The sequence below is a fragment of the Oreochromis aureus genome, linkage group 3, assembly GCF_013358895.1.
Source record: "Oreochromis aureus strain Israel breed Guangdong linkage group 3, ZZ_aureus, whole genome shotgun sequence".
NCBI classification, from domain to species: Eukaryota; Metazoa; Chordata; class Actinopteri; order Cichliformes; family Cichlidae; genus Oreochromis; species Oreochromis aureus.
Window position 1 is genome coordinate 107,700,314 of NC_052944.1, and position 19,622 is coordinate 107,719,935.

At 39.8% G+C, this 19,622-nt stretch overlaps 1 protein-coding gene across 1 annotated transcript; it reads right to left on the reverse strand.

The window, feature by feature from the left end:
• Positions 1 to 6,046: 6,046 nt before the first annotated feature.
• Positions 6,047 to 18,425, reverse strand: LOC120434952 (matrix remodeling-associated protein 8-like). Its single transcript, XM_039603628.1, has 4 exons — positions 18,404 to 18,425; positions 15,635 to 15,976; positions 7,008 to 7,124; positions 6,047 to 6,075 (listed from the first exon to the last, which is right to left on the reverse strand). The coding sequence occupies exons 1-4, from the start codon at positions 18,423 to 18,425 to the stop codon at positions 6,047 to 6,049; spliced, it is 510 nt and encodes a 169-aa protein (XP_039459562.1).
• Positions 18,426 to 19,622: the final 1,197 nt, after the last annotated feature.

The window sequence follows — 19,622 nt, forward strand, 5'->3', positions numbered from 1 at the left end:
CTGGAGGCATTGAGTGGAGTTCTTTTAGATGCTTGTCTACACCCTCTAGCTGTGGTCTACACCTCCCTGCAGTCCAACAACCTCATTTTCTTCTATTCAGCAGCGTCTTGGCTTCAGGAGCAGACTGTGAGCTGCCGTCCAGCGCGCCTTCACACCGCTATCCCCACATGGTCGACTCCATCACTGCCTGTCTGGATGCTTCCCTCTCACTGACTTTGTGTGATCACTGCTAATATCAAACAACAGTCGGTCTTCTATAAATGATACCAATCATGGCCAAAGTGTCCCTGTACAGGTGAGAGCTGCATTAACAAGCTGTGACCTGAGTGTCCACCTCACTTTAACCTACTTCAAGTTCCTGTGTTTGTGAGGAAAGCTTCTACCTCCGTCTCCTCTCACTGAGTCCTCTCCTCCTGTGTAGTTCTGCAGTTCCTTCACACCTTCATCCAAACAGGATGGAGGCTCTTATCCCTCCTTTCGACCAATCACAGGTCAAGTCAGTCTCTTTCACTGGTTGGACTCCAGTTGGCTTTGGTTGATTTCAATACCTCATAGGTTTATATCCTCTGTGTAAGCACTGATACATGAGGAAAACTTAGCAGTCTGTCACCCTCTGCTGTTCTCCCAGTGGTGTCATAGGCCACCATATTGCCTCAGCTGATGCAGTCCTGTGTAGCTGCAGTGAAGACCTCCATGCTGGTGGTCCAGGGGTCTCAAGACACAGTGGGCGTGGCTCTACAGGTCCAACAGGACTGCTGCAGGCTGCAGGACACACTGGGCGACCTTTTGGGTTGCTATGCAGCCAGGTGTAGATTTCAGTGGGAGGGGGGAACAGGGAGCAGTTCTAGCTTTGACCACACCCACTGTGGTGTCCATGTGACCCTGCTCCCCCTCCACAATGTGACATGTGTTCCCTGTCATATTATCAGGATTTGTTCTAACTAATGATCCAGGATCACAGATGTGTTTTGGGAAAGTTGATGAACTAATCAAACCTCGTTTCCAACGATCTGTGAAAGAGTTCAGCTGTGATGCAGCAGCTGAAGCCTTAATAAGAACTTTGTTCTTTCTTTCAGTCACATAAAGAAACAGTAACATGAAGACATTTGTTATTCTATAACACTCATGATTTATTTTTCAGTCAAATCCATATTTAGCTGCTGTGCTTCCTCAGTACTCTCAGTTAATCACACTGTCACATCATTCATTTCATTGGATTTAATGACTCATTCCTGTATTTGTTCCTTCTGTAACAACATTGTAACTATAGTAAAATCAAATGTCTCTTTATGTTGTGAACTGCATTGAATAATGAAATTGTCCATTCATATATGTGTCAGATGATGATGAAGCAGAGTGAGCTGGGCTGCAGTTTTTTCTTTACACCAGTATAAAGTCCATCCTCGGTGGGGGCTCAGTGCTTCATGCACTCACGTGACACCGTCACAGTGGGTACCTCCCACTACAGCTGGTCGCTTGTTGAATCTGTTTGTAAGAAGTTGACCAACAGTGTTTGTTTCTTTTCAATAAATGTGTTTTTGGTTGTTTCAGATATGAAACAACTCTTTAAGTTACACATTTCCATCTAACCTATCAGTTTATTCCACTCTTAAACTTTCAGATGATCCGTCTTCTCATCCTGTTGAGTGACATAAGGAGGAACTGCATCAAGTATGAAAGTGTCATCATGCTATAGCTATCGTTTAACCTGTGCTCTGACCTTAGCTGTGACCTTCCTACTAGCAGGACAGCTGTGAACATATTTTACATCCAAATATTTTACAGGTGCATTTTTCATTTCAAGCACTAAAATGAATAGAAGCTGGTAACTTTGCACTTGTGCTGTTGCTGCTGTATATTGTTCAAACCTCCCACATGAAACCAGCACCAGTCTGAATTTTCTGGCTGATGTCACAACATCCCACCTTAACATAACAGCTGTTCTGTGAACCTGCTTTGGTTTCCATTATCATGTTTGGTTCATATAGACCTGTGAGTAAAAGCTAATGCTACTACTGTACTGATTGTTGAACATGAAGGTAAATGTTGGCCCTGCAGGCCTCCAGTGGACAAAACAGGACCTGATGCACTCGTTCATGGCCTCGTTAAGGTTGCATCACTGGGTGCAGATAACATGTTCAACTCGTGTGAACCTTTGACTGGTGTCTGGACCCCCGGAGACACATTGGCCCAAACACCCTGGAGAGGACACAGGAAAGACAGCTGAGTAATCACATCTCAGCTGTGAAGCTCTACTTCTTTGCACCACCTTTCTTTCTAGATTTTCACAAACATTAGCCCCAGCTCTCCATGGTTAACCTTATTTGCTCTCAGTAACAACCTTTCCTCATCACAGACAACCAGCACACTTCTTAATGAGGAGCAGCTGTGCAGGACCTGGAACCAAAAGGCTACCTACTGATTTTAAAATACACAATAAATATGCAATAAATAATTCAACTATTCCATGCAAATGTTCTTTATGTGCAAATCTATGCTCAGGGTGCAATGCTCAATAAAGTGCCAGATAAGGTGCTTTTAATAAAGTGCAATATTATTAATATCACTGTGTGCAGATCTGTTAGCCCTGCAATAATAGAGCATCCTGAAGTTGAATATCCACTAGACTGGGTTCAAGATTTGCTGCATTGGGAACCTGAAGCATATGATTGCAGAGAGACTGAGCACTGCTCGGCAGAGCGCTGATCTTTAGCCTGCTGTCGGTTCATCAGTCGGTGTAGCTGATTCAGGTTGATATTCAACTTTATAATCATCAAAGTAAGCTGGGAGATAGCTCCGATATAACTGAGTGAACAGCAGGCAAGTAGTACAGCAACTGGCATACTCGGTGAGGATATGGGGGGGTGTATGTGTGGTTCTAAATAGCAGGAAACAGGGAGAACAACTATTATTACATGACAAATATGACAATCATTACTGTTCAACATCATACACCGTTAATCAATTACACCATAAATAATCAACTAAATGCTCTGGCTGAATGAAATCTCACAGTGTCATTTTAAACAGGCAGAAAGCAGGAATATCTGCATATCCCAAGCAACAGAAAAGGCCTAATATCTCAATATTAGTGAAAATCAACAATTAGGCGGTCATTAGAGCCCTCTAGTGGCCAAATAACCTAACTACTTTACCCAAGTCTGCCCCGTGTCAAAGGCTACGGTGGAAAGTCACATACATGTTCTATAATGTGATACTCTAACCTAAAACCCCTGAAGGATGTAAATAATATGTCCAAGTATAGATCCGTCTCCTCCCAGTTAGCCTGAGTGGAGATGTGCACTTAAGCAAAAATACCACAGCTTTCTAACAACTTCCCGAAATTAACAGTAGACTTATATCCATCCTATTACATAAATTTGGGAATTAAATCTTAGAGCTAGAGAGGTTCTGACCCATGTTTGCACAGGAGTGCACACAGCTGGCAATCCCTCGCACTCATATAAATTGGGCTTAGTGCTCATCGGACTGGTAGTACGGCTGGACAGTCATAAAAGCATGTGACATCATCACCAGCAAACAGTGAGAACAAGGTGAAAACTTATTGATGTTTAAGGAAATTATCACTACAATTATAACAATAAAACTGAAACACGAGGAGACTTTCTGACAATATATGTTCCAAGTGTTTAATTCCTTTATAACTCCAATAAAATTAATCATACATGTCAGGGTTCTTCCAGATAGGTGTACGTCTGCATGGGATTAATGAAGACTGTTATTCTTAGAAAGTCCCACCATGCTGTCAGAGAAGAGCTGATGTTGATGCTTTTAAAGCATTCATGTCGTTTGATGTTTGACCTGATAAATGGTAGATCTGAAATCTCTAGATTATTGCATAGTGCCTGTTCTACATTTATCCAAGGCTCATCTAAGAAAATATGTTTTAGCCATCCTGAGATGGACTGAAGCCTGTTGGCTAAGAAGTTGTGATGAAAGTTTGGCAGATCTAGTTACAAGTTACACACTAGCTACGTGTTTTGTAAGCTGCTGTGCTTCACAAATAAAGCCTGAAGCAGCTCAAACTGTTAGAACCAGCACTGAGGGATGTTACAGTCAACATGAAGTCAGAAGGCAGCAGCAACAAGGCCTTCTTTCACATTAAATGAAAAACATGATTTGCTTCTATATAAGAACCTGAGTTTAAATCTGAGCTTTGTAAAAATAAGATATGTGACTTAAAAGAAAGATTTTCCTCTGTTAAAATACCCAGATATTTATAACAAATTCAGCTGGGAAACCTTGTGCAGACATAATAGTAGGAATTTATTTTATTTTGAAAACTACATACCCTTCATTTTGTCAGCATTAAGTCTCAGTTTAAGGAACAAATGAGACTGAATAATGTCAAATGCAATCTGCAGACAATCCACTGTTTAGTGTCAAGCACAGAGATGTTACATGTTTATTTTGAATGGACATTAAACCACACAGACCGTCTGTAACAGGGAGCTGCTCTTATTGGACTGTATATTTATAACAATGCTTTGAATGTTTTATTAACTCCAACACCAAATGCAAACCTGGTCATACTGTTCACAGCTGACGTGTTTAATCAGTGATGGAGACTCTATGACCTCATGTGACGTCTGCTGGAATCAGAGATGGTATTTATCTATCAGTCACTGTGCTGCACCACAACCCACTCACCTCACAAGCTCCGCCCTTAAACCCCATATTTCCAGCTACATCAACTCCTGACACCACCCTCCCCTGTAACAATAAATGCTTTGAAAAGTTGCTGAGGGAGAAGCTGCTCTGTCTGTGTTCATTGTTGGGTGAAAGCTGTGTTTGGATCAGGCTGCCTGGTCTGATGGATCTGCCTGTTCAAAGCACCAACATGAGTGTGTTTGTGCAGCTGCAACACAACAGCTCAGTGTTTGTCTGTTTGACATGTTTGTGGTTTCTAACCAGCACCACACCTTTACTGTCCTTCTACTCATTACAGTCACAGTAAAATCTACTTTATTCTATTCTGACGTAGTCTGCACAGACTGAAGAATGGTGACTCCACTTTACTGCAGGGTGGTGTTTCTCCACTGAAGTCTGGGTGGATGAGATGCAGTCTGAGACAGCTGTTCTCCATCAGTCTGTTTGTAAATTTTCTCTCAGTGGGAAAACCAAAAGGAAGAAGTACTTAGTAATTACTGCCCTGTGTACTCTGTCACAGTGAAGGCCGCTCAGAGTGATCAGTGACTGACAAAACAAACGTCACCCATTAGTTCCCTCAGGTCACATGACTGTTTTCCCTTTGTCAGTTTCCAGAAATAATAAAACTCACAGATGTTAGAGTGCAGTAAGAAAGTTTAGTATCGTGTGAAAATGAAGTGATTTATACAGAAGTGTTCAGATGATTTTAACAACACCAGAAGCTGCTGAGTAACCTGTGACAACAAACCCACAACACAAATCTGAGAGAGAAGAACTGTGTGAGAAAATGATTAAATACTGTAAATGTGACAGAGAGACACGAGACGTCATGTTAATAAGTAAAAACATTTAATGTGGTTCATACAGCACCAACATCACAACATCATAGCATCAGGGTGATTATATGGATATATATGATACTGATGGAGGCAGCTGTCAATCACAGGCACTGACAGGAAGTGTGGGTGTGGCCTCAGGGCTTCCATCACAGGTCCTTCCTGCTCTGATTGGAGCTCTGAGTTCAGAGAGGGTGTTTCATCTGTTTGTCTGATCTTCTCTAAAGCTTCCTGACAGTCAGCAGCTTTGACCTTTGACCCACATGAAGCTAACATGTGACACAGAGTCAGGGCGCTCTGTGGATCCATCAGAACAGCAGAAACACGCTCGGGGTCATCATCATTATAAACTTCTAATGTTAGAGAAACAGCAGCAGAACATCTGGCTGAGGTTAGTTAGCTGTTAGCTGTTAGCAGAGGAAGGCCAAAGCAAAGCTGCATCTTCATCTTAAAACACACTAAATACTTTATCCTGTATATACACACAGGCTGCTCTTCATCACCAGCTCCTCCTCCTCCTCAGACTGTTTCTTCAGCAGTCAGACGTTCCTGTTCTTGGCTCCTGTTCCTGAGGACACAGAGGACAGTCAGACACTCACATGGGTCCGTGGGTTTGATGCTGTGCCAGCTGATCAATATCCTACAAACAGACTGATCGGTTCTCTGATCTGTGATCGATCAGCTGGGACTAGGATGAGGATCAGAGCCCAGAATTGTTGTGTGTTGATGTGTGAGGCTGCACAAACAGCTGTGCATCTTTTATTCTCACACAGCTGGAAACAGCTGGACACACTAAGAGCTTATCTTAGTTTTGATGGTAGACTCTATGTACATCACATGTCCATGATGCATTAGCATACAGGTTCCCAAAGCGTGGAGGGCACAGAGCCACTGCATTTAAAAAAAGAAGAAGAAGAAAAGAGCGCTTGAACACTGCTAGCATAATGGACAGATTTTTGACGGGGCGCCCACACAAACGCAAAGCAGGAGATGAAGCATCGCCAAATATGTTTCCAAACCAACTTCCTTCCAAGCCAAAGACTAGAAAATATGATGAAGCATATCTTACCGATACCAATGTTGAATATTATTACACAGGAAAAAAAACAACTACACGTAAAATAATTACACCGTGACGCCTCTGCCTTTCTAAATGAAGCGACAGGGGCAAAGATTTTCTTGTAAAACAAAGGGGGGCCTAGCAAAAAATGTTTGGGAACCACTGCATTAGCAGCTGTTTGGCTGAATTCTTACTGACACTGTGGACAAACAGCTGTTACTCTCACCTCTGACACTGAGTCACATTGATTTCTGTAGCAGCATGTGTCCATCCTTGTTGTAGACGGTGCAGGTGTAGACTCCACTGTCAGTGAGGTGGAGGTCTTTCAGGGTCAGACTGAGGTCTTTATTTCTCAGTGAATCTTCCTCCATCTCTGTGCGACCTCTGTAACCCTGGTCCTGTTTACCCAGCTGATGTTTTCCACTCTCGTACACGTGGACCTTCATGTTGTTGTGTCCACTCCACTGTGACAGCCTGAAGAAGGTCAGCTGTGGTCTTAAAGGCCAGCAGGACAGACCCCTCCCCCTCTGGCACCTCCACTGCCTCTACTTTGTTGACTGAGAAGAAACCAGAACATGAACACAGACAGACATCAGTGAGGTTGATCCTCCATCCTGTCCTCTGCTGTGTAACCAGCAGCTCTTCACTCCTGTTTACAGTTTTCCTGTTTTATTTACAAGCTATTTTAGACTCAGTCTGATGGAAATCAGACAGCAGTGACCTTTGACCCAGAGCTGGCAGTCTGTGCTGGCTCCGCCCCTGCAGGAACAAAACCTGATCATGTGACCCCCTCACTGCTGTCTCAGGTGGAGGAAACAGACCGAATGTGAGTGGCTGACATTTATTCAGCCTCAGATGATGTGAGAGTTTTACTGAAGCAGGGACGATGTCAGTCTGCTCCAGGACACAGCACCAGACACCACAGGTCCAGGTAAAACACACATATTCTGTTTAATTATAGGGAAATATGTGCAACCCATTCACCCATGTTAACTTTATCATCTCCTCACTGTGCCACTGTGACACACTGTAACATGCTACAGAATTAAAGGTGGAGGTGATGGATGCTGCTTCCACTTCCCTATTGTCCCTGTTGTCTCACTCATAACTCAACTTTAAGTATACAGCGCCAATGAAGGGAAGCCAATACAGGAGAAATATGGAAATATGGGGTTTGTATGTTTTTTGTGAGATTTGTGGGTCAGACTGAAAAGGATTGTGTAATCATATGTGTGTAATTGTGTGTGTGGGAGAGAGAGCTCGCTGTACTTTTCCCCTCTCCTTATAAAAGAAGCACGTGTGTGTATGTGTGAGCTGAATGTCTTCTTTTTGCTGGTTGTTGGCTCAGTGGGGGAGCTGGAAACGGTGGGAAAAGCTGTGTCTGGGCTCCATTTGCTGAGCCACTGACAGATTTTTGTCATTTGATGAGCACATCATAGCCAAATAATTAAGTACAAGGATACAATTGAGGAACTTTTACAGAAGCCAGAGAGTAAAACAATCTTTTAAGTTCACAATTTCAAAGTGATAAATAATCACATTCAAGTTGTTTTCTAAATTAGACCTTGTTTTATTTTTCAATAATCATATTTTCTGAAGTTATTTTCTAAGTTTGACTTTGTTTCTATTCTTTTACACAATTAAATGTTCTTAAAGTTCTAATTTCAATTAGATTTAGTTTTTATTTTTAGATGATTTGTAAACGATTTAATTAAACTTTGTATTTGTCTTATAAAATAGATCTGTCTGAAGTTATTGTCTAAATTAAACTTTGTTTTTGGTTAATAAAAATTTTGAAGTTAATTCCATTTGAACTTTGTTTTGCTTTGATAAACAATTTGATATTTATGAAACAGTAAACCCTGATCTGACCTTAGTTTTTATCTGAAATGGTTAAATGTTTCTGGAAGGTGGATGCTGAACTGAACCTTGTTTCTGCCCAATAAACAATTTGATGTTTCTCAAAAGTTAAATACTAGATTCACTTGGCTTTGTTTGATGAACAGTTTGGTGTTTCTGAAGATGAATATTAAATTAACTCTCATTTATTGTTGTTATCAGCTGCTAATTATAGAACTAAGCTGGTAATTGTATATGTTTGTTTTTGTATCTTAACCTTTCTTTTGAAGTTGTCGTCACTCATGTTCAGTTAATCCCTACAGAGTTCACTGCTGATTGAATTTGTCTTCTGAAAGTTCCTTTAAATTGTTTTCTGATTATCAGTTTGTAGCTGCAGAACTAACTGATATCTGTTTGTTTATTTTGCACTCTGATTCCTCTATTGATTTGCTATTTGTAGTTATCAGTCAATACCAATAAAGTTAACTGCTAACTGGTTTATGTTTTGAGTTTCCTTTAAATTGATTTCTGATAGCAGTCAGTAGCTACAGAATTGACTGTTTGTTTTTTTCATTTTGCATCCTGATTCCCTTATTGATTTGTTCTCAGTTGTCATCCATTGAAAACCTATAGAGGTACCTGCTAACTGGATTTGTATTTTGAATTCCTTGTAAGTGTTTTGGGATCAGCTGACAGCTATAGCATCAACTGGTATCTGTCTTGTGTTTATTTTGCATTTTTGACCCCTCTATTGGTTTGTTATCAGTTCTTATCAGTTAAAACTTATAAAATCAATTGTTTGTCTTCGTTTCTGCATTTGGATTATTGTAATTGATTTGTTATCAGTGGCATCAGTTAATACCTATAATACCTCCTAACTGGCCTTGTATTCTGAATTTTCAGGTCTAACTGGTATTTGTTTTATGTTCATTTTTGCATTCAGATTCTTTTATTGGTTTTGTTATCAGGTGTGATCAGTTAACAGCTATAGTGTTAACTGCCAGTTACTTTTCTTTTTAAGTTTGAGCTGATTTCTGATATTGGTAAACAGCTATAGAATTAGTGGGTATTTTTATACATTTGTCTCTGCACGTTGATCATTATAAATCAATCTTGCCATCAGTTGTAATCAATTGAAAGCTATAGAGTTAACTGCTAATCGGTTCTGTGTTCTAACCCCCCTAAATTGATCTCTGATATTAGGAAACAGCTACAACCGGTTTGTTTTTGTGTCTGTGTAAAGGACATCGATCGATTTAATTAATTTTGTCATCAGTTTGTAATCAACTGACAGCTATAGAATTAACTGTATTTGTTTCTGATCTTTCCATTTGATCTTAAGGCTGGTTTCTCTTGTCAGTTGATGATGGTTGAAATGCTCTTAGGGTCAACTGCTATTTGTTCATATATGTGATCATGCATTTTGATTTTGAATTAAGTTAGTAGTTTACACTCTTAGGGTTAGCTGCTAGCTGTTTCTGATTTCTGCATTTTATTTTGAGACTGAATTCTCTTATTGGTTGGTGGGAGCTGACACTCTTAGGACTATTCTGTTATTGGTTGATGATGGTTAAACACTCTTAGGCTTCACTGCCATTTACTCTACATCTGCTCTTGTATCTTAATGTTTTAGGATACAAGAGCAGATGTAGATCTTGAGCTTAATTTCTGTCATCAGTTGATGAGCTATTAATGATCTTGGGGTTAGTTGTTTTGCTTTGCATTAGACTGTAGGTGTGGGTTGTTGTTGTTGTTGTTTTTAATCATTTACCAGCAGGATTGAACAGCTATGATTTTGCTTGCTTTAAATTAGAATCATTGAGTTTGCAGTTTTATTTCAGAATTATTCCTTGTTAAAATTGAAATCTGCGGTTTCAGAAAAAGAAAAAGCATTGTGTAACCCATGGTTATTTTATTGACAATTGTATTGTATTTTTATTCTAATTTTAAGTGTTACTGTTTTGTTAAGTGCTGAGTTTTCCCATGTACCGTGAATGCACCATAGCGCTGTGCGTGGTGACTTTCTTTCACTGCATCCGCCTGCACGGACCTAGATGCGCAAAGCTGTGTGGAGATTCAGTCCTATAACGTGTTGCGGTACGGAATTAATGTTTTCTTTGAAGAATATCCTGGTGAGTCTCACAGTTGTAGATTAAGTTGTGATTCACAGTCCAGTTTCTGAGTATGAAACCAGTCAGGATACTATGTTTGTCGAAGATGTGATGTTTGTCTTAGCGCCTGCTAACGATTCCTTAGCTCCCTTAGCTGTGTTAGCCTGTGGAAAGTATGCTAGCGTACCCACATGTGCTCCCTGGGCTAATGCGCTTACATGTGAAGTTTTAGCTAACACACCACGTGAGACACTTTTCATGCTTCATGATTTGCAGTTAAATGCATTTTTGTCGTTGATAAATTGTTATTGGCCAATAAGAACTGTATAGATGTGTGATGTGTGGAAAAAAAGGGATAACACTAGAGAAATATATGTTTTATTTTACAAGTGAAGTGATTGCCCTGCAGTCGTGTGCAGGCTGTTTTTTTGTGGTAGAAATCTGCTGCAAGGACCGAGCGGTGCCATCTAAGGACTGGATGCCACTGGAGGTGCCTAGAAAGGACATTCTCAATCTGAAGGCCACCTGTTTCCTTGGAGGGTGGTAGGATACAACGATTTGCAATTTCTTTTTAAGGATTAACGTTTTTTTACTGAGATCTCAGGACGCTTTAAGTTGTTACTTTTTCTTTTTGGGTCAGATCTGATTCCACTTAGCACAAAAAACTGATGCATCTAAAAGCAAAACTGTGACTAAAGACAATTAACACTTACTAAGAACACTGAATACGAAGTGCACTGAACTGAAATGGACAGCCTACCTAATACATTTATGGACACTTTAAGTGATATATTGTACATTGTTGAGATTTACATGTTTGAAATGATTTAAATGTTTTGTTCATGTCTATGTTTGGACCATTTAAATGTTGAATACACTCAAATCACTTTTTTCCTTTAAGTTGTTGTCAGTGTCTCATTCTGAGTGGAGGGGTTTTTTTTCTCCTTTAAGTTGAGTTACCACTGCCAGTCTCCTTACGATCCTAACTGAACCCAACAAGAGTAGATTCTGAAATATTGTTTTTCTTGACTCTGGATGACAGATTACTGTGGATTTAACAGGTTTTCTTGACTACTCAGTTAAAAAGGGTGACAATTGCGCTGATCGTTTCGAAAATAGAGGTTGATCGTGTAAACCTCAGTAATTAGAAAAGTTGAATTTATTTTCGGTCCTAAACAATAAAAGGAAACTTAATAATAATTAGAGCTGGGAGTAAGGGAGTCCTTATTCCTAGAAGAAAACAAAAACAGGTAAAACAAACATTAAGACTTATCAGGAAAAGGGATAGAAAATTTGACATTAATTAAACAATAACAATGAGAATTTTTTTTTTTTTTTTTTTTCTTTAAAGCGCAATGGCGGACATTGCCATTTCACCGGGAATAGAGAATTTGGGTCAGTTGGAGAAATATGTTATGGATGCTGGATGGTGTAGAAGATAAGAAAGCAAGATCTACGATGGAGAAGAAATTGAACAAGAGATGGGATCAGTGGAAAAAGGAAGGCTATATATCATCTTGTCTTGGGGGGCCACTACCCAGCAGTCCAACCATATTCCAAATAGAAAAACAAGCTAGTGACGAATATGAGCATCCACACTCAGAATGGAAGAAGGAAGGAGGGAAATCAGGAGGCTCCAAAAGGAAGGAGATGGACAAAAACGAGAGAAAACCATAAATATGTGCTACTGGATGCTAAGAGGAAAAGGAAGACGAGTAAGAGTCAAAACTCCAGACTACAATTTACAAAGTGAAGACCAAAAATTACAAACATCATCACTAAGAACTGGGCTGCCCACTACCACACCTGGAGCTCCTACTGTGTTTAAACTGAACTACCGACTGTTTGAGTTTGCCTGAATCTGACAGCACACCTGGGGACATCGGTCATCCAGGGAACTTGAATTCAGTGATGTTGGACATCACACCTGAGGGAAAACCTGACGCAGAGAGAGAAAAACAACAAGGTGCTGGTGAACAGAGTGTGAAGGAGAAGGTATCGAGAGATTGGTCGAACATGACCACCAGGGAGAATCTAGCCAAGCAAACTCAAACGGCACAGATGTCAGGCAACAAAAGCACTTGGATGCTGGGGCCCTGGTATGAAGGAGATCCCCCCCCCTGTTCTTCCTATAATCCCCTCCAAAACCCCTGCCTTCCAACAGACAAGCTACAGAGAGATTCCACACCAATTCCTCCAATAACAACTCAGGAGATTCCAGGAGGAGAACAGCAAACTGGAAGAAAGGAGAGGATGAGTGACTCAGATCCTGAGAATCAGTAAGACACAGGCCAGGAAAACTGAGAGATGTCATCAGTCCAAGGAAAAATTAAACCAGACCAAACAAATAAGAAAAGACAAAGACTGGCTTGCTGAATGCTGAAATAGTGCATGAAACACATGTTTCATCAGCAACATCAAGGAACCTCAAGGATGAAAATGACACAGAGGATGAAACTGATTATCAAGAAATACTCTGCATCTATCAGCAGAGGCAGCTGTGTCTACCAGACCAGACTGGAGGCAAGAAAACAACATCAACAACTTGCTATGCCAGTTCACATGATAACAAAAGAAGAACCAGTCTTTCTCAAAGATATAGAAGAACTGGTGAAAACATTTCCACCTTTATCTGCTGGAGCATCAGCAAGGATTTTGACTTTTGAAGACAACACAGCAGGACAGACACTTGCCATTGGAGAAATTCGTGCCTTGCTTTTCCGAACAGGAGTACACAGGGCATGAAGACTCTTGGAAGGAATTTGGATTGGATCTGAAACCTGTAATAGTGATCACTTTGATACCTTATAAAACGCCCTGTGGGAATATATGAGACCCTGTACTCAGGAATGAAAGAACTAAGGGCACTTAAAGGATTGAAGTTGGAAGCCAATGAGTCCTTGACTGAACATCTGGAACGAGTAGCCAAGATCTGGGGACATCACACAGGAACGCGACATGAGAGGAGTGAGGCAACCGTACACTTGGGTCTGCCAAGATCTGTGCAAGACTCTCTTGATGGAGTGGTTGGATTGAGTGTTATGACGGATTCATTGTGGAGAGAACATCATGTCAGGAGACAGAGAGAAATAAGAGTGAAAGGCAAAACAACGAACCAAAGGCTTCTTAAGCATTAGAAGGAAGCAAAGGATTCGGAGATCAACAACAACAATGTTGAAGCCAAACAAATGGAGGCTGTGTTTGCTGACTTAAAAGCAGAAATGCAACAAGCTGTGGTTGCTGCGTTGGCTACACAAACACAGCCTGAGCATGAACCACAGCTACGAAGACAACAACCAGTCCAGGCCCAAGATCTGCATCAGTGTGGAATGCTGGAAGAGGACGCTTTAGAGGGGAACACCAGCCAGAAGTGTATGAAAGACAACAAAGAAGGCCTCAATTGGACAGAGTCCTTTGCTTTGCCTGTGGAATGAGAGGACATTGGAGAAGTGAGTGCCCAAACCAACATCCACAGCAGATGAGGGCCCAGAGACCAATATCTGGACCAAAGGTCCAGCACCAAACTACAGAAAAATGCTCCAGCCTAGACGGAGAGGTGGTCCACAAGATCTGGACCAAAACCCATGCTGATGGGGCATATGGAATATGTGCATGTTCGATTACAACACCTATAACAGAGCCAATGGAGACCTGCACAATCGAGGGTGAGAAGATGTACTTAATGGCTGATGCCGAAGCAATAATTTAATCACTGAACATTTTAACCACTGCCAAGAGACACTCTACAGCTGAACTGACTTGGACAATGAAAGGAGTGGTGTTTTGAGACCAAACAGGCATTGGCACAAGCAGTGGCCTACCTCACCAGACTTTCATCGATGTTTCTGAAAAAGACAGAATTGTAAATGCTGTTCTTTTTTCAGATAGAGGAGGGAGAAAGAAGAAGATTGGACAACATGGAAAGTTGATAAGAAAAATCATCAAAAGCCATCAAAGATCATTAAAAATCAACATAAACCATCAACTGGAGGCATTTTTTCAAGCTCAAATGCATCCACTTTGACACCAGCAAGAAAGATAAAGATCTACAGCATGCATATCACCCATGGCACTCAAGTAATCAACATTTTGTTCTTATTAAATGTACTATATAAATAAAAAATAAAGTAAAAAGTAAAACTTACGCACAGATAATGGGTTTTCTATAAATCTTTGGGTCAGGGAGCCCGGACAAGATATTCTGGTCCGAGACTTTTGTCTCACTATGTAATGTTGTACAGCCTGTTTGATGGTTATCCTTTTTGTGAACGTGCTGCTGGTTCACACAGAGGTCCACAGCACTGTGTAAACTTGTAATTTCAACTGCCAAAGCAAATTAAATCTTTTTAAATGACAGACCTTTCTCCTGAAATTCCCTCTGAAACACTTTGAACACGACACCAACCTTATAAACACTACATTTGCACAATGACCGAAACCAGCCCACAGATTGAACAATGTGCTGGGAGGTGAAAAATGTGAGTCATGGAAAAAAAATCTATTTTGGCCCCTACATCATGAACTATGACATTTATGGGGATACTGACCAGTTCAATTCCCACTAAATGACACTTAAGGCACTGCAGGTTCAAACATGAATCTAAATGAAGGGAGAGAAACATCACCCCTGACCTTTCACCTTCACACGGCCTGCTTTTCCTGACCTGACTCAATGATGCTGTGAATGAAAGGCTTCCTGTTAGCAGGATGCTAACATTGCTACTCTAATATGAGACTCTGCGTGTGCCACAGTTGTGTGTTTCATACACTCAGTGAAACTCCACACACGCAGAACAAAGTAGAATCTGACTTTCACTGATTTCCTCAACAATGAACTCTCAGTGAATGAACTAACAATGAACTAACAGGACATAATTTATACAACAAGTGAAAATGTATCTTCTCCATCAGGTTTTACTATTACTGTTATTATCTGTTAGTATTTGATCAGGTTTTCATTTCAGTGTCAGTTTACAGATGAAGGTGAAGGAAACACTGCTATTGGACACAAACACAAATCCGCACTTCAAACATTTAGGACGACCTCATCATTTATTCATTACTCTTTTTAAATCATCAGTTTAGCTTCTCTGTGACCTGTGATGTGTTACACTCACCTCTGACACTGAGTATCACTGATTTCTGTAGCAGCTTGTGTCCATCCTTGTTGTAGACGGTGCAGGTGTAGACTCCACTGTCAGTGAGGTGGAGGTCTTTCAGAGTCAGACTGAAGTTTCCAGTTCTCAGTGGATCTTCATCCATCTCTGTGCGACCTCTGTAACCCTGGTCCTGTTTGACAGGCTGATTATTTCCACTCTCATACACGTGGACCTTCATTTGTTTGGGTTCAGTGAGTGTCCACTCCACTGTGACGTTCTCAGGAAGGTCAGCTGTGGTCTTAAAGGGCAGCACGACAGACTTCTCCCCCTGTGGCACCTCCACCACCTCTGGCTGCTGAGCTGAGAGGAGAATGTGGGAATTATATCATTTTTATATCATGTTTGTTCTTCTGTATCCTTTTTATTAAGCTTTGAGTAGTGGCATTTGATTAAACATTTATTCAATTTTATTTATTCAATTTATTAAACATATATATATATATATATATATATATATATATATATCCTTTTATTAAGCTTTGAGTAGTGGCATTTGATTAAACATTTATTCAATTTATTAAACATATAGTTTCAATCATGTTATTACTAGTGTTGGTCAAGTTACTTGAAAAAGTAATCAGTAACTAATTACTGATTACTTCCCCAAAAGTAATCCGTTACTTTACTGATTACTTATTTTCAAAAGTAAAACACGATTTACAACCTGAATAGGTAATAAAGCGATAGATCTTTCAGCCCAATTCTACTTTTTCTGCATAATCCATCATACAAAATGTAATCAAATGGAAAAGTCTCTTTTTAAAACTTTAAACTTTTAATCTTTTAACTTTATGCATCAAGCAAAAACTTAATTATATGCAACATTCTCTGACTGGAAGAAATTTGTTTAACATTTAAACCTATTTTCTGCACATTCCAGCACATAAAATAAAATATTTTTTTGTGTTTACACTCACTCTTTCAAATAGATGCAAGTAAAACACAGCAGAAAATAAATAAAATCAAAGACTCAGCGGTCCTGTTGCTCTATTTTCACCTATAAAGCAGGAGTGCGGTAGGCGGAGGTTTACCCTGGTGCAGGTGTGCCACAGCGGTCAGTGGAAGAATCCGCGAGTTTCTCTGTGAATTTCCCATTACAGGAAGTTTAGGGGGTTTTTTCGCTGTAAAAAGAAGTTTTCTTCCCACGCACAGCGGACACTAATGTTTTTGTGACTTTTTATGGAATCAAACTCAAAGTAAGGTCAGTACTTCCACGCTTTAAACGCTGCACGCTCATACTCTCTCCCGCACTTGATATATTATCCATTGTTGATCTGCACACAGCTGTTGCCACGAACGTCGCACTCGCTTACGTCACTGTCATGAGACACTCTCTCAAAAAATCACGGTTTTAGTAACGCAGTAACGCAGCGTTCCGACGTGAAAGTAACGGTAATCTAATTACCGTTTTTGCAATAGTAATCCCTTACATTACTCGTTACTTGAAAAAAGTAATCAGATTACAGTAACTCGTTACTGCCCATCTCTGGTTATTACACATATTGCAAAATGTGCTTAGAAAAGTTGGCATTCTGTCTGTTAAGAGGTTACAAGCTTTATCTGGTGAGGTGAAAGGTGAGACAGAGCGCAGTCAGGCCGAGGCACGCTCGCCTGCATACACAGACATTATATAGACTCATTTCTAGGTAAGAGTTAAGACATATTTTGCTTGTAACTCCATTTTGTGGCTGCATAAGCAACAGTTTTTTATAGAACGTGCTTCTGATGTTCCACAGATAAGCAAGAAGAAGAAGATCAACAGGAAGCACCTGGCGTGGAGATGAAGAAAATATCTTTTTGAGTGTGTGTCAAAGGTTGTCAACAGAAGAGCTGTGGTTATTGTAACTTATGCATGTTATGTATCTGCTTAACGCAGGAAGGGGTGTGATACCCTGACATGTAAAACATTCTAAGTCTGCTTTCTTGTGGGGATTTATGCTGAGGATTGGGACGGTATTTCTTCCCACACGTGTGTTTAATAAAATCATTGTTTTGATGCACTTCACTCAAAAAAATAACTCTTTGAATGAATATAAAAAAAATCATGGAAAGAATTTCCACGTAATTAAATTGCTTTATTTTAGCATTATCCAATTCTGTTATTTCAACTTGATTAATTAATGATGAATCAACTGTTTTACTACAGTTGAGTCCAACTTAATTTAATTGAGTTGATCCAAAATGCTTAATGGTGATAGAAAGCCATTTATTAATGTGGAAATCAGTTCCATGATTATTTTAAGTTTATTTAAAGAGTTATTTTTTGGAGTGTTAAACAAAGTGTGAAAACAGTCTAGAGTGTGGTTAACATAAAATGTTAATGGATTTATAATTACTTGCACTCCTCTTATCTTTACCAGGGTTGCAGTGATCCCAGATGTGATAGGGTGAGAGTACTGGACAGGTCACCAGTCTATCACAGAGAGACAGACAACCATTTGCACTCATGTTCACAGATATTTTAGAAACACCAATTAATCTAACCCTAATTACTGCATGACTTTAACTGTGGCAGGAAACCAGAGTACCCAGAGAGAACCCACTGCAAACTTGGCCAGATTGCAGGTTTGAACCCAAGACCTTCTTGCTACGAGGCAACAGTGCTAACCACTGTGCCACTGAGACTTCAAAAAAATAGGGAAACTATGATTAGGTAAGCTAGGTCTTATAAAGTAATTTCCGGTGCACTAGCAAATCATGGCCTGGCCACTGTTGCATTTTCCTTACCCCTTGTGTCACATGGGTCCATCTTATCCCAGATAGCAAATATTCATTGAAACAATGTTAAATCAATATCAGGCAATTCCACTGAATCAACATTGAAATCTGAAATTGAATTTACATCACTTTTGGACCCTCCGTTAATATTAAAACAATTTCAGAATTTGATATTGAATCATTGTTTATTTCTTAGCAAAAACAATTTCAAGTACAAAGTCATGGAAAGACAAAATTACATATACTCACGACTTTTTTTTAAGTCTTTGTAAACTTACACTATTGGATAGAAAAAAATACTTTACATAATATTACATAATATTTGAGTTATTTCAAATTTTTGAACCACAATATGTTTTGATATCACTGTATGCATGTACCATACAAATGTATAAAAGGGAAGAACATACATTGCTGAAATTGAAAATCATTATTTTGAAAAAGAAGTTTTACTTAGGCTGTCTTTTAAGATACAGTAGCTTGCAAAAGTATTCGGCCCCCTTGAACTTTTCCACATTTTGTCACATTACAGCCACAAACATGAATCAATTTTATTGGAATTCCACGTGAAAGACCAACACAAAGTGGTGTACACGTGAGAAGTGGAACGAAAATCATACATGATTCCAAACATTTTATACAAATAACTGCAAAGTGGGGTGTGCGTAATACAAAGAATACCCCTAACCCCCCTCTTCATGCTAGACAGATTTGTTACAGACCTCCTAGGATGAGACATTCTTTCAATCTACAAATGATTATATACTTCTAAGCATATATAAATATATATTTCTAGGCATAAATGACAATCCAACAATACAAATCTAACAGTTATTATCAGTTAGGTGTAGATGGACTTGTGAAGCAACTACTTTTCAAGAATTTTTGAGAGAAATGGTAGATTGGAGATAGGACGAAAATTGTTAAAGTTGTTGGGATCTAGACCTGTTTTTTTTTTTTTTTTCAGGATTAGGGTGATGGTGGCAACTTTGAAGGCGTCAGGAACAGTTCCAGCAGTGAGTGAAGAGTGAATAATAGCAGATATGAGGGGAAGGAGAGGGGGTAGACAGGCTTTGACAAGGACTGTGGGAATAGGATCAAGCTGGCAGGTAGAAGGCTTTGATTTGTGGATGAGATCAGCGATATCAGTTAGAGATGGAAGTTGAAAAACTGAAAGGAAGTTAAAAGGGGGTTGAATTAAGACGGAGGAGCTACATTGAGCAGAATT

Excerpts from the sequence above, each read along its gene's own strand:
- LOC120434952 (XM_039603628.1), bottom strand. The coding sequence starts at position 18,425 with ATGGACCCATGTGACACAAGGG. Across the intron at positions 15,977-18,403 it reads GGACCCATGTGACACAAGGG|CTCAGCAGCCAGAGGTGGTG; the intron begins GTAAGGAAAATG and ends TTCTCCTCTCAG. Across the intron at positions 7,125-15,634 it reads AGTGATACTCAGTGTCAGAG|TCAACAAAGTAGAGGCAGTG; the intron begins GTGAGTGTAACA and ends GTTTCTTCTCAG.